Source organism: Cydia amplana, chromosome 7 (assembly GCF_948474715.1).
Source record: "Cydia amplana chromosome 7, ilCydAmpl1.1, whole genome shotgun sequence".
Lineage (NCBI taxonomy): Eukaryota > Metazoa > Arthropoda > Insecta > Lepidoptera > Tortricidae > Cydia > Cydia amplana.
This window is the reverse complement of record NC_086075.1, coordinates 5441217-5463246: the sequence shown is the minus strand read 5'-3', so window position 1 is coordinate 5463246 and position 22030 is coordinate 5441217. Positions and strand designations below refer to the sequence as shown.

Here is a 22030-nt window from a genome sequence, read left to right as displayed (position 1 = left end):
GATATATATGTCAATGCATGTCAGACGTTCTCTTCAATCAGATACTCGAAACGAAGAAGAAAAAGAGCCCTCCGTACAAGTCGAAGCCGATCTCCAACAAGTCGACGATCACGCTGAAAGCGCGGCCGTCCACCGCCGACACGAAACGCGGAGACCGATCCAATCAGGGGTCGTTGTTGATCGATCAGGTACTAATCGTAGTAATCGCTTTAGAAAAATATCCACCAATATATATAAATATATTGTACATCATTAAGATGGTAGGCTATGGTTTAAGTACTTATAAAATGTAACACCTTTTTTGTATACCTATAGTCACAATAAATATATTATGATTATGATCCACTGCTGAACAGGGTTAAGCCCAACCGCTACAGGTGCCTAAACCATTGGGTTTAGGCTATCCAAAATCCAACCGGAATGCTTTACTAATAAAACGTTAGGAACGCCTGTCCTAACCTAACCTACGAAAATACGAGTACTAACTGAACAATTTAAAATTAGGTCTAGGCGGGGTTCTCAAGTACCGTAAAACCACCTAACTATAATCCAGTACTACAACTAATTGAAACCATACAGAACAAAGTATAGTTACAAAACAGACCATAGTATAGTTACGAAACAGACCATAGTATAGTTACCAATGTTTTGTTTGGTTTTTTCTTTCATTTATGTCAGTATTTTGCTATAGAACTAGGATTTTAAATTAAAAGTCACACCTGAACGAAGATATATTATATTATATTAGGGCGGACTGGCGGACATCTTACACAGATCAACATAGCCCCAAACTAAGCAAAGCTTGTACTATGAGTGCTAGGCGACGATATACATACTTATATAGATAAATACATACTTATATACATAGAAAACACAAATAAAGTTATCGAGTTCATTTTGGGCCATTGGGAGATTGGTGGCTTTTGGACTAATGTTCGATTGGTTTATTCGGTACTAAAAATTGCTTTTATCAAAGCGTATCATTAGAAATATTTCTATCTATTATTCTATTAACACAAATTGTTATGTATTGCCATTAGCTAATGGACTCGAAAAAGGGTCCTCCGTTGAAAGGCAAGCCCGTGCCGGCGAACAAGTCTTCCAACACGCTGAAGCGACCTTCCACGGCCGAGGGCTCCAAGCAAAACATCAAGGCGCCGAGCTCTGGGGAGGAAAACTTAAGCGATCAGGTTAGAACCTTCATGTAATCTTAGTCTTAGAATCTCTTACTTACGAATTTTACCGGGTCTCTATTGTTTCCCATAAAGTTTTAAGTCGTAAGTCATAATATATTGTTTGGCCGCATTTTCGTGTTAGTCATAATTTGGTTTTTCTCAGAAACGCGTAACTTTTCAGACCATGAGACACTGACAGTATCAAAACTGACATTTACGCTATCGAGAACGTAATTTACTTTCTATACATCTCGTTTGCACAAATATGCGAGTACGAGCGAGATGTATAGAAAGTAAATTACGTTCTCGACGGCGTTTATGTCAGTGCCAAACTGATGGTAGCCGTACAGGATTGCCGTAAAACGAACCTAACCTATCTAACCTTACGAAAATCCTGAACAGTTAACGGTTTCAGAATTATGACTAATGACAATCTGACAATCATTACATTATGACTTTCAATAATGATGTCAAACAAAGGGATCCGAATTTTACCAAATTTATTTCACGTGTATGTACACTTTATAACACTTACAACTCTCGCGTTTTGGACACATATTTAATTTCACAAACGGGTCTAACGCGATATATTTTCATTGTTTTTAACCCGATTGTTTTAGACCCGTTTGTGAAATTAAATATATGTACACTTTGCTGCATATTACACATTGATCTAAAATTAAGTAATAGAGCTTTAGATAAGACTCTAATTTGCAGCGTTACGCCGACTAAACGCTTAACACGCCAAATCAATTAAGAAGATAAGAACGTAATACGTAAACGTAATTTAGGAAATTAGCTTGGCGACTTATTTTTCATGGTGTCAATCGATCCCGGTTATTCTGAAAATTTTGGATTAAATGCTCAAATGCAATTAATATGTCAGAAATAAGAGTCAAAGTCGGACGCTTGCGCTGAGCCTCCGAAACGCTTTAAACTAAATAGACGCGCAATTAGGTTGGTCGGTCGAAGTATTTAGCAGATGGCGCCATCATAGCTTGCCCTGTCAATCCCTAGAATTGTGTAAAATTTTTGATGTTTTAATGCCCCGGATGCCAGTCCTTTAAGCCAAATCTCATAGAAAAAGGGGCAAGCTATGATGGCGCTATCTATGCAAAATTGCAAACCTTTGACAGCTGCCAACCCCATTGGTAGTGCCTCTACCTACATGCGTGTGTCTTTCCAGAATTCGACTGTACTATTGTGAAACTTGTTTTATCTATATATATAAACGTGAAAGACCTGACTGACTGACTTAAATCAACGCACAGCCCAAACCGCTGCGACTAGAAAGTCCAAATTTGGCAAGTAGGTTCCTTATACGGTCTAGGGGTCCTAAGGGGGACTAAGAAAGGATTTTTCAAAATTCATAAAAAAAAACTCCTGCGCGTGCGAAGCTGCGGGCAAAAGCTAGTCATCTCATATAGGTACATAATTATAATTTGTGTGTCAGGTGTGCGAGCTGAAGCTGCGAGAAATGACGTCACAGACGACGGAAACGTACTCACCTCGACCCTCTAACAACCCCTCGCTGCTGAACGACGAGACGCTCAGGTAAGACACTAACCACTTTTTATTTAGCAAGAGCTATAATTAATATTTTTATCTCAAACTAGCGACCCGCCCCGGCTTCGCTCGGGTTAACAAATCATACATAAACCTTCCTCTTGAATCACTATCTATTAAAAAAACCGCATCAAAATCCGTTGCGTAGTTTTAAAGATCTAAGCATACATACAGACAGACAGACAGGGAAGCGACTTTGTTTTATACTATGTAGTGATTAGGCTGCCTACTTTTATAGCAAGCAGAAGATTTTTGGAAATTGAACAATATTGTAACAAGGTATATTTCAAATTTGACTGTAAGCTACAGCAACACATTCGGACATAATTATGGTAAATATAGATAAAAGGCTCAATTTCCACCCCACTTAACACATTCATTGCCACCCAGCCAAACAAGACATCCGCGCCAGCCCACAAAAATTTCTTTATATAAAGGTGTAGTACCACGATCCCGACTATCGGGTCGTCCGAAACGAAATCATAAAATACCTTATAGTCGGGTTTTCGGCACTGAATGTGGTGGTAAGCCAGGAAGAAGATAGATGAAAGGCTCAATTTGAACTGAATGGAGAAATACCGCAACATCACGGCTTCACTACCTCGCCACACTTTAAATTGAACCTTTTTATTAAACATTTATGGTTCAATTTAAAGTACGGCGCAATGTCCTACTGCCGCCACAGTCGTAATTTGAATAATACCTATGAAATTAGTTACTAATCTCATACTAATTATTAGTATCAATTATAGTGGCGCCTATTCATGACGCCTATTTATTTAAATCTTTCTTGAGACCCTATTTTACCCTCGTTAATGACTTGCAAAAACCTGTGATCGAAACAGCTGAGGAGGATCGTCAATATCAATTATAATAATTACCATCAACCATTATGGCTTTGTGAGATTTAAAGGAACCAACAAGTAGGTACCCATTAAAAAAAAAACCGGCCAAGTGCGAGTCGGACTCGCGCACGGAGGGTTCCGCACCATCAACAAAAAATAGAGCAAAACAAGCAAAAAAATAAAATAAATAAAAAATAATTAAAAAATTAAAAATAAACAAAAATAAACCCAAAATAAAATAACTTAATATAATATCTTTTTTAAAAAAAGGGAACCGCCTTCAAAAAACCAACCCACTGAAAAGCACAAAATAATTTCTATATGGCACTCCTCTACGTGTCCAGTCCCTATCCCGTCAAAAGCAAATTTCTGCCAAAAAGTAATTAATACCTAATAATAAGAAAATTAATAATCATCCGGGTAATTACTTAGTTTTTGAAGTCGGTGCCAAACCAAAATTTTTGAGAACCGATATTTTAGACAACGAAGAACGAACGCTTCACTTACTTGCATTATAAAGACATAGTTGGTTTACTCATTAATTTTGTTCTTGTAGGTACTACAACGTACTCGTATTTTTTTTCTGATTGGTAGTAAAGAATGTTTTTGTTGGTTTGGCACCGCCTTCAAAAACTAAGTAATTACCCGGATGATTATTAATTTTCTTATTATTAGGTATTAATTACTTTTTGGCAGAAATTTGCTTTTGACGGGATAGGGACTGGACACGTAGAGGAGTGCCATATAGAAATTATTTTGTGCTTTTCAGTGGGTTGGTTTTTTGAAGGCGGTTTCCTTTTTTTAAAAAAGATATTATATTAAGTTATTTTATTTTGGGTTTATTTTTGTTTATTTTTAATTTTTTAATTATTTTTTATTTATTTTATTTTATTTTTTACTTTTTAGTGATAGGTAGGTACTTCATTTATTTTAGGTTTTGGGCTAAAATACTAGTTTTTTAGGCTCTCCATTTAGTTTTGGGCTAGTAACTACCTACTAATGTTGGGGATGGCCTAACTCGATGATAATTGCGTCACAACATAATATGACGTTTCGGTGCTAAACGATTTGTATGTATATTGCTCCCACTCCCACTATTTTATCTAAATCGGTTTCAGCAACTTAAATTTGTTGGTAGGTATACCGATAGCATGGCCACCTACCGGGTCCAATTGGTTTTTCAAACCATCCATGTACTGTACACTAAAACTTTTTCCAGAATGTGTAACAAACACTTTTCTGAAAACCGCATCAAAATCGGTTCAGCCAAACGCGAGATAATCACGAACACACATACATACATACATACATACGGGTCAAACTGAGAACGTCCTTTTTTTAAAGGCAGTTAGAAAAAAGTTCATCGACCCACCTAGTGGAACTCTGCAACATAGGCACACGACGACAAGTCGGATAACCAAAACAAAGTGTGTATGTTGCACCAAACCTGAGTTCCACTAGGTACAGCAAGGGTTCAGCATCAGCTCTATCTTGGGTACTGCTCTCCCAAGTGCTCATCAAGATGTGACGGATGACCAAAATAGCGTGGGTCAATGTTGCACCAAACCTGAGTTCCACTAGGTACAGCCAGGGTTCAGCATCAGCTCTATCTTGGGTACTGCTCTCCCAAGTGCTAATCAAGATTTAACGGATGACCAAAATAGCGTGGGCCTATGTTGCACCAAACCTGAGTTCCACTAGCTACATCCTGAGTTCCATTAGGTACAGCAAGGGTTCAGCATCAGCTCTATCTTGGGTACTGCTCTCCCAAGTGCTCATCAAGATGTGACGGATGGCCAAAATAGCGTGGGCCTATGGTGCACCAAACCTGAGTTCCACTAGGTACAGCCAGGGTTCAGCATCAGCTCTATCTTGGGTACTGCTCTCCCAAGTGCTCATCAAGATGTGACGGATGACCAAAATAGCGTGGGCATATGTTGCACCAAACCTGAGTTCCACTAGGTACAGCCAGGGTTCTCCAGCTTTTAGTGATAGGTAGGTACTTCTATGCAATGAAGTACCTACCTATCACTAAAAAGGTACAGCCAGGGTTCAGCATCAGCTCTATCTTGGGTACTGCTCTCCCAAGTGCTCATCAAGATGTGACGGATGACCAAAATAACGTGGGCCTATGTTACACCAAACCTTAGTTCCACCAGGTACAGCCAGGGTTCAGCATCAGCTCTATCTTGGGTACTGCTCTTCCAAGTGCTCATCAAGATGTGACGGATGACCAAAATAGCGTGGGCCTATGTAGCAACAAAACCTGAGTTCCACTACAGTACACAACCTGAATAGTACCGTTCTATGCAATGAAGTACCTACCTATCACTAAAAAGGTACAGCCAGGGTTCAGCATCAGCTCTATCTTGGTTACTGCTCTCCCAAGTGCTCATCAAGATGTGACGGATGACCAAATAGCGTGGGCCTATGTTGCACCAAACCTGAGTTCCACTAGGTACAGCCAGGGTTCAGCATCAGCTCTATCTTGGGTACTGCTCTCCCAAGTGCTGATCAAGATGTAAAGGATGACCAAAATAGCGTGGGCCTATGTTGCACCAAACCTGAGTTCCACTAGGTACAGCCAGGGTTCAGCATCAGCTCTATCTTGGGTACTGCTCTCCCAAGTGCTAATCAAGGCGTGTTGGATAACCAAAACAGCGTGAGCCTATGTTGCACCAAACCTGAGTTCCACTAGGTACATCCAGGGTTCAGCATCGGCTCTATCTTGGGTACTGCTCTCCCAAGTGCTCATCAAGATGTGACGGATGACCAAAACAGCGTGAGCCTATGTTGCACCAAACCTGAGTTCCACTAGGTACAGCCAGGGTTCAGCATCAGCTCAGATCTATGTATACTAAAACCTTCTCCAGAATGTAAGAAACACTTTTTTGAAAACCGCATCAAAATCGGTTCAGCCAAACGCGAGATAATCGCGAACAAATATACATACATACATACATACATACATACATACATACATACATACATACGGGTCAAACTGAGAACCTCCTTTTTTTTTGAAGTCGGTTAAAAACGGTCACCCATCCAAGTACTGACCCCACCCGACGTTGCTTAACTTCGGTCAAAAATCACGTTTGTTGTATGGGAGCCCCACTTAAATCTTTATTTTATTCTGTTTCTAGTATTTGTTGTTATAGCGGCAACAGAAATACATCATCTGTGAAAATTTCAACTGTCTAGCTATCACGGTTCGTGAGATACAGCCTGGTGACAGACGGACGGACGGACGGACGGACAGCGGAGTCTTAGTAATAGGGTCCCGTTTTTACCCTTTGGGTACGGAACCCTAAAAATAGTAGTATAAAATTGGTTGGTTGGACAAATCGTGGCCGTGTTACAGCTAGTGTGGTGACCTTGCGTTCTTCGTAAATGCTACATAATGCGGTCTGTTTAGTCTGTCTAAAATAAATGTTCGTTTTGGATTCGCCAGTCTGGCGTGGCTCACTCTCCGATTTCGTCGCGTCGCTACAAGTACCTAACAAGTACACCCGGCCCACACCAATTTTGGTGTCTAGCCGTAGTGGTTGCGCGCACCGCTACGGAACGGACTGCTCGCGCTTGCGCCACCTAGCGGTCATATCTGTCGTAATATACACGTTTTGTTAGAGAGTGAATCTTCTGTACCCAGTAGTGTGCCATAGTCAGGTATAAAACAGTAGGATAACACCGACCGGTTGCACAGATCGTGCCTGGGCTCGGCAGTGCACCTGAGCTCGAGCGACGAGCTCAACATCCAGGGCCACAACCCGCTGCTCCCGCTGCGGGACACGCTCAAAAACAGCATCAGCCTGCTCATGGGCACGGCCTCCGTCTCGTAAGGGCTCATTTACTCACTACGCATCGCAATATTTTTTGTATTTTATAATTATTGATGTGTTTTTTTTTGCTGTATGTAAATTCCATATTGACGTGTAAAAGTGCCCTTGTGGCCTATTTGCTGAATAAATGTTGATATTTGATTCGATTCGACCCGTCCACACAAAACTTGCCAAGACTAATGCAACTAGCCGAAATTACGAGGGTTCGAAAATACGACGAAACGTGCCGAGAAAATACATGCACTGCCTTTTGGCCTTTATCTCGTCTTGGCGGGGGCACGGCCGTGCCCCCAGATTTGGATTTGTCAAAATACAAGATCCAAAAAAATTGAATATTTGTAGGTCTCTAGACAGCTAGAGGATAAATCAACGATTAACTGACCAGTAGAATTGTCTGCCATTTTAAAATTTAATTAATAAATTAATGAATTTTGAAACCTTGCCACACTACAAACCTAGCTTCTGTGTCCTTTATTTAGAAAATACTGGCCATTTATTACAAATATCTGCGATGCGTAGCTGATGAACAAAGGCCTTTATAATGTTACATTATATGTATTTACACATTATGTATATTTTAGTATGCCATAAATGTCCTGTTATGCGCTGTACATAATTATGATAAGCTTTAATAGTGCAACTGTATATATATATTAGCAAGGTACTTATAAACAATGTAAAAGATTAGTGTAAATAACTATCTAGATAATATTAAATCTAATGATACTAGTACTCTAAGTAAGACCTTAAAATGTGTAAATAAATACAAATAGTTCGGTATCTGATAAGTATTTAGTTTAGTTTTAGCCTAGCTTTGACGTACAGTCGCCATCATATACAGGGTGGAAAGATAAGTCGGGCCCTGGAGGGAAACTACCTTAAATCCTTAAGCTGGCTCATTTTACTTAAAGGAGACATTCCTTTATTTTTAAAAAGAAATAAAACTGCATTCAAAGTATTTTTCTTTTTTTCTTCAATTTGGCTTGACAAAAAAAAAATCTTGAGTACTAAATATTAGATTTTATGGATATTTTGTACGACAGACGAGTGTAAGACCTAATGTTTCTTGGAGAAATTGTATCATTAACATTAACTGTATCGACTAGTAGAATAAAATTGCGAGTTTTTATTTTTTGGAATTTTTAGTCGGTTCGAGTCCCGGGCGAGGCAAGCGAGTTTTAGAAAATCTTTGAATGCAGTTTTGTTTCTTTTTAAAAATAAAGGAATGTCTCCTTTAAGTAAAATGAGCCAGCTTAAGGATTTAAGGTAGTTTCCCTCCAGGGCCCGACTTATCTTTCCACCCTGTATATCGGAGCGGCTAATGGGCTCACAAATATTATTGTTAGGGCGTTAGAGTGCGTGTTCAGATATTGTGAACACCTTGGCCGCTCCGATATATCTGATAGCGACTGTACATAATTGAGGTGTTGTTTTCGGAACCGATCTTTCGCTCTATAGCTTCTGGTTCCGAAAATATCACCAATCGGATTGATCATACCTCTTCACTATTTTACAGTACATATGGTGCTACTTTCCCGAACTAGTGCGGGAATGAGCACTTTCTGTGAAACGTTGTACGATACCCGTGCGAATAGATAAGTCGCAACTCGTGTCGATTTTAAACACTCCCTTCCTCTTTTCCGCACTTGTATCGTAAATAACTATTTTTCTCAGTGAATCCCGCAAAGAGAGCTCGAACGTGCGCATGGGGTGGTGCCACGACTGCCGGCGCGCCGTCGACAGGCTGCAGGAGACCATCCCCGGCCTCGCGGGCACTGTGGCCGGGTACAACGCCGCCGGGGTGAGGATTTATACTCATTATTTAGGACTCATTTAGACGGCGCGCGAACTCGTATACTATTTTAATTACATTGCGGACCATTGAGGTTACATCAATTCAGCCGACCGAACAAATAACGCAATGTAATGAAACTCTAACCGTCTAAATGAGTCTAGGCTAGAAACGGTACCGATATAGCATATGGATAGAAACAATGACCGTGGGTTTATCTCCGATCATTATTCACGTTTGAAAATTTTGAAATTAAAATCTCGCACGCTCTATTCAGGCTAACTCTGACCTTGTAGTGTATATCGTCGGCTTGAGTCGGTAAATGGGTAAGCAGTTTGGAACTTTAGAGACTGTCGGCTAGAGTCGCAAATCCCTTTTCTCCTTCAAATGGAGTTGAGATGTTTGTGTCTAGCCAACATATTTTTTTGCGTGCACCGCGCATTCCCCGAATTGATTATTGTGTGAAGTTCGTTTCAACACATCCTTTTTATAGACTGCGTTACTGACATCACTAAATAATGATTAATTATACCACCGGTCGTTTTATTATAGCGCACCTGTATTTTATATACCACCATACCTCAGATTAAAACCCACTTTTTACGTCCAGTCTCGAACGGGCAGCCCTTACCGCTCCATCCAAGAGTACCGAGAAGTTCAGAAACAGCAATATGAAGAGCAGAAGGCGACGGAGAGAAAGGTTCTATGATCGATCATTGATAAATAAATAGAGCATAGAGAGTGTAAAGACGTGTAAAGTATTATGAATTATACAGTCGGAAATTTGACAGTAAACTGTGCTGGTGCTGTGCCAGATGACTTGTGGTAACTGAATTATTAAACGCTTGACAACCTAGTTACCGCCCATAGACTAGGAATCCTCTGAGCAATTATTTCATGAAACCCATGCCAAAAATACGGGGGTGCGGGGGGACGAGGTGAGCGAGTCCCGTGCCGTGATTGGTCCGTTCAAAGACACGGACCAATCACGGCACGGGATTGACTCGAAGATGGAGTAAAACTACCGTATAAGTGGCAGAGGGGGTAGCGTTACTATGCTCAGTCTAGAGGATGTCTTGTCTGTGTTACCGCCGCATAATATTCGGAGTAATTAAAAGCCGCGCTATGCTACTACACGCGTCTTAGTATTCTTTTAACTATGATTAATTGATGGTAAAATGTCGTATCAATCAATTTTACTGTGTAAAATTTGGCACTTATTTAATTTTATCCTGGCTTATCTCGATTAAAATCTGCCACAAAATGCATATCAAACTATAAGTGAAATTCAAAAACTCATTCAATCATGTACCTACTGTATTCTTGCTCAATAAGTTCTAACTGGGTTTACAGTGTTATTCAATGGATTAAAAGAGAAATATATAATGCTCTCATTGTACTAACATGAAAATTAAGAAAAAGAACCCTCTATTTTCAAATCTTTTCGATAGGTCAAACATGTTTCAAAATTCGAAAAACGAGGGACATTTCATAGTATAAAATACGCGCGGCAAACGCTCGAATAAACTGAACGATTATTATTCAGTGCATTTTTTTTAATTGTTTTTTTTTTGCAGCTTCAAGACTTAGAGCAGGCAGCAACGGACGAGCCCATTTACTTCTGCACAAACTGCTTCAAGCGATACATCCTCACAGAAAATAATGAGGAAATTGTATGTTTTTTGTTTTTTTTTTAATACTGAATTTATTTTATATATCAAATAATATTTTTTGTGACCATAAACACACTTTTCCGCTTTGTACATGTCTATCTATAAATTAAATAGGGAGATTTAAAAAGATACTGTCATTTTTAGGGTTCCGTAGCCAAATGGCAAAAAACGGAACCCTTATAGATTCGTCATGTCTGTCTGTCTGTCTGTCTGTCCGTCTGTCCGTCTGTCTGTCCGTCCGTATGTCACAGCCACTTTCCTCCGAAACTATAAGAACTATACTGTTGAAACTTGGTAAGTAGATGTATTCTGTGAACCGCATTAAGATTTTCACACAAAAATAGAAAAAAAAAACAATAAATTTTTGGGGTTCCCCATACTTCGAACTGAAACTCAAAAATTTTTTTTTCATCAAACCCATACGTGTGGGGTATCTATGGATAGGTCTTCAAAAATGATATTGAGGTTTCTAATATCATTTTTTTCTAAACTGAATAGTTTGCGCGAGAGACACTTCCAAAGTGGTAAAATGTGTGTCCCCCCCCCCCTGTAACTTCTAAAATAAGAGAATGATAATACTAAAAAAAATGTACATTACCATGTAAACTTCCACCGAAAATTGGTTTGAACGAGATCTAGTAAGTAGTTTTTTTTTATACGTCATAAATCGCCTAAATATGGAACCCTTCATGGGCGAGTCCGACTCGCACTTGGCCGCTTTTTACACCTATACCCGACAGCTATAGTCCAATTTGAAAAATGTAGGCGCGAGATGATATTGATTCCTACCTATATTTGACTTGATTTAATTTTCTTTGGCGCCTTTATCTAGTAGATATCGTGTGTGTGTTCAGAAATTGGTGTCTGGCGTGTCGACGGCGAGCGTGGCCGTGGCGGCCGGCGACGGCGACAGCGGACACGCGCGGCAACCGGACAATAAGCACGAACCCAAGGTGAGCTACCTACAGACTACACTAGTTGGTGTCTGGCGTGTCGACGGCGAGCGTGGCCGGGGCGGCCGGCGACGGCGACAGCGGACACGCGCGGCAACCGGACAATAAGCACGAACCCAAGGTGAGCTACCTACAGACTACACTAGTTGGTGTCTGGCGTGTCGACGGCGAGCGTGGCCGGGGCGGCCGGCGACGGCGACAGCGGACACGCGCGGCAACCGGACAATAAGCACGAACCCAAGGTGAGCTACCTACAGACTACACTAGTTGGTGTCTGGCGTGTCGACGGCGAGCGTGGCCGGGGCGGCCGGCGACGGCGACAGCGGACACGCGCGGCAACCGGACAATAAGCACGAACCCAAGGTGAGCTACCTACAGACTACACTCTAGTTCGTGTCTAGCGTGTCGACGGCGAAAGTTAAAACGATTCCAATTAAAATAAAGATTTATTTTCTATGAATGGGGTTGGTAATGATGGCGCCATCACAGCTTGCCCCTTTTTCTGGCTGGCATCCAGGGCATTAAAAAAACAAAAATTTGACACAATTCTAGGGATTGACAGGGCAAGCTATGATGGCGCCATCTGCTAAATACTTCCACCGGCCAACCCAAATCCCAAAAGGATTAAAATTTGAGAGAAATTCATAAAACCGGCCTCATTAGGTACAGATCACTCTATCAATAAAATTCACTTAGTTTGCTTGCCCAGAGAGCCAACATGTCATTGTAAAAAATAAAAAAAAATAATAACTGTAAAATTTTTTTAAAAAATACATTTAAGCGATTTGCACGACCGAAGTGATCCCATAAGTGTTCCGTGAACAAAGTTTTGTACGGAACACTAAAAATTGATTTGGATTGGAAATTGTTGACGTGACGCCATAGTTTTATATCTATTGTCTTTATTTAACCAGACAGTTTTAAATGGTTTACCAAAACCTTGTATCCTCAACAGCAGCGGTTACTGCCACCACCACCGCCACCGCCGAAAGAGGACAAGGGCAAGTCCCCCCCGTCCGCGGCGCGGAACCGCAAGAAAGCGCCCCCGCCCCCGCCCAAGCCCAAGGAGCCCGAGTCGGGGCTCTTCCTGTACATAGACCTGCACGGACACGCCTCTAAAAAAGGTAGGGTCACTGGCTGTAATTATTGGCCACTTAAGCTGAAAAGTATCTTCAAACTTCGGTATAAAAAAAACAAAAAGCGGCCAAGTGCGAGTCGGACTCGCCCATGAAGGGTTCCGTATTTAGGCGATTTATGACGTATAAAAAAAAAACTACTTACTAGATCTCGTTCAAACCAATTTTCGGTGGAAGTTTACATGGTAATGTACATCATATATTTTTTTTAGTTTTATCATTCTCTTATTTTAGAAGTTACAGGGGGGGGGACACACATTTTACCACTTTGGAAGTGTCTCTCGCGCAAACTATTCAGTTTAGAAAAAAATGGTATTAGAAACCTCAATATCATTTTTGAAGACCTATCCATAGATACCCCACACGTATGGGTTTGATGAAAAAAAATTTTTGAGTTTCAGTTCGAAGTATGGGGAACCCCAAAAATTTATTGTTTTTTTTCTATTTTTGTGTGAAAATCTTAATGCGGTTCACAGAATACATCTACTTACCAAGTTTCAACAGTATAGTTCTTATAGTTTCGGAGAAAAGTGGCTGTGACATACGGACAGACAGACAGACATGACGAATCTATAAGGGTTCCGTTTTTTGCCATTTGGCTACGGAACCCTAATTATAAGCACACGTTTGAGATTTCAATTAAAAGCAAATTTAATTAGGTCATATGACAGATATGTAGATAATAGTTTATTCATCACACATGGTAATAGCACAGATTATATAATAGTTCTTACGAACAGATACTTATCTCTCAAAGAAAACGCAAATACCTACCGTTTTGATACCTACACAAAAATACAATGGAGTGACCTTCAACGCGCCGCTTCCCGCACCGCGCACGGCGGCTCAACGCTAGGGTTGCCGACGCTTAGAAATGATAAATAAAATACCTACTTAGGGGCTATTCATAAATTACGTCATTTCAAATTAGGGGGGGTCTGGACATCGGATGATAGTAGCATGACGTAGGAGGAAACGGGGTCATTCGAAGCATGATTTTAAGATGATTTTAGGGGGGGAGGGCAACAATCGTTAAAAATAGATGACGTAATTTATGAACAGCCCGATACAGCGGAATGAAATAACATAAAATCTAAAGCTAAAATTTATCATTAATTTACAATTGTTTTACATAAAAATGTAATGCATGTTTTTTTAGTTAAGTTAAGCAAAGTTAAGAACGTACTGTCGTTAAAATAAACTTTACCTACCAAAAGAATTTAAAAGTTTGCTTCCTATTTCAACTACGAGTATGTCGATATCGAACGATAAATTTGTCATAATAAACACTACATGTCTAAAGGAATTCAATAGTACCTACCTACGTAGCTTGTAAAAATTGGCAGTGCGGCGCGCGGTGACGTGCGTGCGTGAGCGCGCGTGGCAACCAACTAGACATGGGCAGGCCTATGGAACTCTCCGCGCGAGCTCGGATTTATACCTACGAAACCGTTCCCGTTCACGGTAGAAAAGCGAGCCAGTTGGTTGCCACGCGCGCTCACGCATGCACGTCGCGTCGCCGCGCGCTCGAATATTCCAAAATGTATGCGAGAGAAATGTCTTCGTCACGAACAAAATAACACAGCTTGTAGAGTGGATGGATTAGTAAAAAAAATCCGTTTCTGCTCTTCCGATAGATAGGAAAAGTAAGTAGGTACTATGTAGGCATTCTCAATATAAGTACTTACTTCGTATACCAATTTTTATTATTTTTACGATAGTTGCAAGCTTGATTCATTGCGCGATTTTAAAACAGCGTAAACACTGCTGTTACTGCAGGGAAATATGACCTTTTAAAATGTTTCCCTGTCACTCGTCGGAATAAAACGCATAAACGGAATATTATACGTAATTACTTATTGCAACTTATCTGACTCATAGTTATTTTACGCTATGCTTTTATATGGCAAGTTCTAATGCTATTTTTACAATTAAAACTTATATTTGTACCTACGTAAGTAGGTAGGTATAATAGTTTATGTAGGTATTTATTTGTAAAATCATTTCTAAGCGTCGGCAACCCTAGCGTTGTGCCGGTGCGCGCGGTGCGGGTAGCGGCGCGTTGAAGGTCATTCCATTGTATTTTTGTGTAGGTATCAAAACGGTAGGTATTTGAGTTTTCTTTGAGAGATAAGTATCTGTTCGTAAGAACTATTATATAATCTATGACATGGGTAACTCCGGGGTGATAGATAAAAAAGATATATATCTTTCTCGTTTCATGAATCACTCTTCTTGTCTTTACGAATCCGAATGTATCAGTATATCCGTACGTCTCACTCCCTCGGCGACGATTTATGAAAGCGATAAGCGAAGTCTCGGTCGCGCATCGACCGAAGTAACACGAACGAGCGACAGCGGTCGTTCGGACGGATTCGGACGCGTCATTATAATTAACTACTCTCTCTCTCATGACTCAAAGTCAGCAAGTGCCGATGTTGCGAGCGGGACGACTGTTACACACGGATATAAAGATATAAAAGAGTGATACATATCCCAATGATAAAAAGATATATATCAATCTTTTCCCTCTACTGACACATTTCGCCCATGTCTAAAATGACAAATCGCGCAATGAATCAAGCTTGCAACTATCGTAAAATAATAAAAATTGGTATACGAAGTAAGTACTTATATTGAGAATGCCTACATAGTACCTACTTACTTTTCCTATCTATCGGAAGAGCAGAAACGGATTTTTTTTACTAATCCATCCACTCTACAAGCTGTGTTATTTTGTTCGTGACGAAGACATTTCTCTCGCATACATTTTGGAATATTCGAGCGCGCGGCGACGCGACGTGCATGCGTGAGCGCGCGTGGCAACCAACTGGCTCGCTTTTCTACCGTGAACGGGAACGGTTTCGTAGGTATAAATCCGAGCTCGCGCGGAGAGTTCCATAGGCCTGGTAATAGGTACATTTAAAATATACATAGTGTACACAATATCTATACTACTAATAAGTGCGACTAGTCAAGAATTATTAAACGAAGGTGCATATGAAACAGGTTATAAATCAAATCACATATTTATTTGAAAGAATAAATAATTAATTCAAACCTCCCTAAAAGTAATTGGCCATCAAATTACATTAATTTTATTAGTGTCTCGCTGCCGTATATATATTTTTTCAAAATCATCATCTTCTTGTACAGTCACCAGCATAAATATATGACTGTGGGCAGCCGTGCAAAAATATCTGATGCTCCATTGGAGGCATAAGTATATGACGACACTACCTCGGTAAAAATATGTGATGCTTTGTGGCCGGCAAAAATATCGTTAGTCTGTATCCGCATAAATATCGGATCGGGTCGCTTAAAAATATTTGATTACTCATAAAAATCAAAATTATCTGATTACTCTCATCTGGCATAAATATCTCTCCACTGTGAAAGCAAATACATCGGATGGACGACGGACCGCCTATTATAATAGCTGACACGTTGGAAAATCACAAATATGTTATCGACCTTCAAAACGAACCATACATGTTTGGTATAGAGCCGTAAATTGTATGAAGTGATTTGAAAATTCACGAAAAGAGTGCAGACTTGTCATTGTATATGTCTGTCTCACATTATATTCTATCCATGAAGTTATAATGTTTTAAACTGGAGGGAACTGTAACTTTTTTTGCCATACTAATTTGAACCTTATCACCGAGACAGAAAGTTGTTCGTACCAGACTAGAGAAAACGGTCCACTTGAGATAGAAAAACCAGAGCCCTGTGTCTCACTCGCACATGTTGCCAATGTTAAAAAGATACCACTGTGGTAGAAATCATATCAATATACTACTGAAATTAATTACCTTCTTATACAATTTTAGTGCTATATTCAGATTACAGTTCTGATAACTTTTAAGTAATTTGTAAATAATTATGATGTCAATATTATTAACTGATTAAACCAAACATGCGCACAACAAATAAAGCATTTAATTTTAACATGGTAGAAATTGTAGTAACTTTGAATATGAATTGGTATCCCAAACTTTTCGTGTATTTTCAAAATACGTAAATGGCGCCGCTCAGAATGTATTCGTAAAATATTTAAAAAAATGGTTAAAAAAATGTTGTGTGAGGGGTTGTAGAAGTGAAAGCTATGCTGATTGTGGAATATCTTTTCACAGGTGAGTCACAATAATTATTCAATTTTACGATAAAAATACAAAACGATATTGTCAAACTCATTAGGGTGACTATGATGTCGGCACGATGTGGATCGATCTTGCAGAATTATTATTACGTACTTAATGTAAAAAAAGTTTACATAAATAGGTATATCTTTATTTCGGCATGTTTAATTATTTGAGTGACGTAATGAGAGCTATATAATTGCCAAAATTTAAATCCAAAGTCCTTAAACATTACAGATTCATATTTATGTGATTTAAACATAATATTTAATTACTGAAACGTTGGTTCAAACTATTTACATATATGTAATCGATTCTATATAGACTGAACACACATTTCCGTCTGTAGACAAAGGCGGCAAATTTGAAAATTTTGTTGCAATCACAGATCTACGATGAGTACGATGACGTCGATGACGCTTACGCTTAATGAATAGCTGAAGTGTGCAAAAGGGAAGCCATCACGTATATGAACATGATATTATGAACACACCATGAGTATGATATTGATAGTGATAGGTAGTTTGTAAAATTATTAAGAGCATAAATAGTGAACCAAAAGGGCCCTCCACACCCGTGAGCGATTCGCGGCGCGAAGCCGCGATTCACGCACATAGTCTAGAGGGGGCTAAAGAGAATTTAGAATTCTCTTTGATCTACGAGGGCTGTTTGATAAGTACCCGTTTTCCAAATGTATTAATATCACGGGCCGAAAATATGTATACAATCGTTTTAAGCCATTTTTCAGAGGTGGGAAAATTTAAAAAAAAACAGCATTCTTTTGTTTTTTTCTTATTTGACAGCGATTCAGTGAAAGCGTGAACTTAAAATTGTGAAAATGGAGAAAGAGCAGTATCGGTCTGTAATTAGATTCTTGTTTTTGGAAGGAAAAACATGTGATGAAATAAAAGTAAGAATGCAAGCGGTTTACCATGAATGTGCTCCTTCTATGACAACCGTCAGATACTGGTTTAACGAGTTTAAGCGGGGGAGAACAACCGTCTTTGATGAGGATCGCCCAGGCCGCCCAATTGAGGTGACTACAGACGATATGGTTAAGAAAATTGAAAATATCGTTTTAGCCGACCGCCGAATTGAACTTCGAGAAATCGTTGATGCTGTAAATGTTCCAATCGAGCGGGTACAAAACATATTAGAAGAAAAATTGGGTATGAAGACAGTATCGGCGAGGTGGGTGCCGCGTTTACTCACGGAGGAGCAAAAACGGAACCGACTGACTACTTCGGAGCAGTGTTTGGCCGTGTTCAAACGTAACCCGAAGGAGTTTCTGCGTCGTTTCGTGACCGTAGACGAAACGTGGGTCACCACTACCCCCCGGAAATGAAAGGGCAGTCGAAGCAGTGGATTTTACCGGGTGAACCTGCGCGAAAGATAGCAAAAATCGTTCCATCGGCTGGAAAGGTCATGGCGACCGTTTTTTGGGATTCGCAGGGTATTATACATATTGAGTTCTTAGAAAAGGGGAAAACGATAACAGGGCAGTACTATGCCAATTTATTGGATGAATTTGACGCTGGGTTGAAGGACAATTGACCCCATTTAAAAAATAAAAAAGTACTGTCTCATCACGACAACGCACCAGCTCATTCGTCTAGAGTTGTGATGGCTAAATTAACACAATTACGCTACGCCCTATTGCCTTACCCCCCGTATTCTCCAGATTTGACCCCATGCGATTTATTTTTGTTTCCCAACCTGAAAAAATGGCTCGGTGGTAAGCGATTTGGATCAAATGACGAAGTCATTGCCGCCACAGAGGCCTATTTTAATGACTTTCCGAAATCATACTTTTTGGATGGTTTATTGAAGCTTGAATATAGGTGGAACAAGTGTATAGAGTTAAAAGGAGACTATGAAGAAAAATAAATGCATATAAACAAAAACAACTGATTATTTTTTTCATAAACGGGTACTTATCAAACAGCCCTCGTAACTCTAATATGCTTATCTTAGTGACAAGCGCCTTAGTTAAAAACTGTAATAGACGGGCATACCGGTCCGCGACCCTGGATATCTGTCTCGCTCTCACATATAGCTGTGTTTTTAATGGATGTACGGCGGACCACCTTCGTCACAATTATTCGCTAGGTGCACGACTGGTGCTGCCCTCATTTTGGCAGACTTTCTACGTTAAATCTTATGGAGTAAAATTAGTTCAAGCGGCTGCCGCTAGTACTAATGGCGGACATTCCATAAGCTTACCTGTGTTTGTGACGATCAGCGCCACTTCCCCCTCCACCGACTTCGCACCTTGCCAATAGCTGGTCAACCAAATCTTGTCATTAAAAAAAGGCGCGAAATTCAAATTTTCTATGGGACGATATCCCTTCGCGCCTAAATTTTTCAAATTTGCCGCCCTTTTTCTACTGTCAAGATCTGGTTGACCAAGTATAACAATGATCGCGATCCAATACGCTCATCCCATCTGTAACAGCTTTTATAACTGACTTACCTAATTAAAGTGGTATCCAGACGGGACTGATCAAATCAGTCGATTTGATCAGGAAATTTGCATTCCATAGATAATTACTATGAAAATTGGCATTTATGTGTCTGCACCTGCTGATTCGATCGGAGAATTTCATCAGATTGGCGAAAAATTGTCTTGTCTGGATACCACTTTAGTAAGGTTGTGTGAAGCGTTTTACAGAAGAGATAAAAAATCTATATCCATCCCTTTTCTGGAGCATTTATACTAGCATAGGGAAAAGACAGTATGATTCTCTACGACTATGCACGAATGAGAAAAATTTTTGGCCAAACTATACATTTAAACTTATCCTAATATCCCACATACATATGACTTATGGTCACCCTAATTAGAACGAGATGCAAGGCTCTGGTTTGACTTCTCATGTGGACACACTTTTTGGCCCGTGTACTCGATCCAGTTTATTCTCTAGGTCCGTGATTCTATCATCGATTTGACGGAATAAAATGGATATAATTTATTTGTAAATTTGAAGGCATTGCAATCATATCATGAATCTAGTATATAACTGGATCTGGCATGAGGGGTGGGGGAAATGACCGAACGGGATAGTCTTATGTATCATTCAGTAGGAGTAGCAGCGAAAGCGCTATTATTGTTTGTCCTTGTCACAGTCCACAAGTTGACTTCTTTATCATCCTTTTTTATGTAAGAAGGAGGTTTATTAGTTTTATTACACATCTTCTATTAAAAGTCTACCTGAATTATGTCACAATTTAAAATTGCAAATGAAATACGTGAGACAGACATATGCAATGACAAGTCTGCACTCTTTTCGTGAATTGTCAAATCACTTCATTCAATTTAAGGCTCTATGCTATCCAGGTATGGTTCGTTTTTGCCGATTGATGACATACATATTTCATAATTTCGTGTCAGATATATAGGCGGTCCGTCTGCCATCCCATGTATTTGCATTAACAGTGGAGAGATATTTATGCCAGATGAGAGTAATCACATAATTTTTATTTTTATGACTCGTCAAATATTTTTAAGCGACCCGATCCGATATTTATGCGGATACAGACTAACGATGTTTTTGCCGGCCACAAAGCATCACATGTTTTTACCGAGGTAGTGTCGTCATATACTTATGCCTCCAATGGAGCATCAGATATTTTTGCATGGCTGCCCACAGTCATATATTTTTGCTGGTGACTGTACCTACAGTCATCATCAAATAGATAATGACAGCCAAAGTGGCCAAATATATCGTAACTTCTTAACACACCTAAGTTGCAATATAAATAAAGAATCTGCTGTCAAATTCGAAGCACATAGGGTTATTCGCCAGTAACTGGCCACGTGTTAGTAACTAACCACCCTAAACTAAAAATGAATTCTATTCACCTATAAACAGAATTCATTTTAGTATAAGGTTATTGAAGGCTGGCCTGTTATTGAAACCTTATACTAAAATTGAATTCTGTTTATATGTAAATAGAATTCATTTTTAGTTTAGGGTGGCCAGTTATTGGCCGGTGGCCAGTTACTGGCGAATTACCCTATTTGTCTTAAACTTTACACATATTATACACTCAAGAACTGCTACTCCTAAGGTTTAGCTTATATCTTTAATTGAATGAGACAATAGTAAATATAAAATTGGCCCACAGGTATCTTCATGTACGGGAACCACTTCGAGGACTCCGAAGCCTCGGTGGAGTGCATGCTGCTGCCTCGGATCATGTCCCTTAACAACATGCATTTCCACTTCTCTTCCTGCAACTTCACGGAGCGAAACATGTACCTTAAGTGAGTATTTGCTTAATATCGTCAGGTGACAAGCAAAAGTCACTAAGTACCACCACAAGTTCATAGCCATAATGAACCATATTAGTACGAAAAGAAGGTTGATTTTTGTTTAAATATTTTATAATAATTAGTGACTTGCTTGTCACCTGACGATATGTTTATCTAGTCTATGATTATAGACAATGATTTTTTTTGGTTTAGATTTCTAGAATGTAGTTTCACTTGCATTAGGGCTCATTTAGACGGCACGCGAACTCGTATGCGATTTTAGTTACATTGCGGACCTTTGAGGTTACATCAATTCATCCGACCGATCAAATGACACAATGTAATGAAACTCGCATGCGAGTTCTCGCACCGTCTAAATGGGCCCTAACTTATCTCGTAATCTCTAAATATTTTCTTCCTCCCCCATTTCTTTCCACAATTGCCTTTCTCTGGGCTTTTTCAAATGAGAATGTGGAGAATAATAATAAATATTTGATAATTTAATTTAATTTATAATTTTTATTTAATTTGTAAAATTTAATGTAAGTTTGGGATAATGTGCATGTTGATTTATTGTTTGTGTGTTTTGTAAATTTATTTGTGTTGTCTAATTTTTCTAATTATGGATACGCTGTCCGAAATAAACGCATT

General features: G+C 39.5%; 1 protein-coding gene across 1 annotated transcript in view; it reads left to right on the top strand.

Moving 5' to 3' along the window:
• LOC134649745 (cytosolic carboxypeptidase-like protein 5) overlaps nucleotides 1–22030 on the top strand; it is a 40483-nt gene that overhangs the window by 6921 nt on the left and 11532 nt on the right. Inside the window, exons 8-18 of the mRNA XM_063504576.1 lie at nucleotides 42–188; nucleotides 1041–1190; nucleotides 2629–2729; nucleotides 7293–7424; nucleotides 9103–9229; nucleotides 9831–9920; nucleotides 10798–10893; nucleotides 11748–11951; nucleotides 12114–12209; nucleotides 12802–12970; nucleotides 21253–21391. Of these exons, the coding sequence (XP_063360646.1) occupies nucleotides 42–188; nucleotides 1041–1190; nucleotides 2629–2729; nucleotides 7293–7424; nucleotides 9103–9229; nucleotides 9831–9920; nucleotides 10798–10893; nucleotides 11748–11951; nucleotides 12114–12209; nucleotides 12802–12970; nucleotides 21253–21391 (1451 nt within the window). The remainder of the gene's footprint in view (nucleotides 1–41; nucleotides 189–1040; nucleotides 1191–2628; nucleotides 2730–7292; nucleotides 7425–9102; nucleotides 9230–9830; nucleotides 9921–10797; nucleotides 10894–11747; nucleotides 11952–12113; nucleotides 12210–12801; nucleotides 12971–21252; nucleotides 21392–22030) is intronic.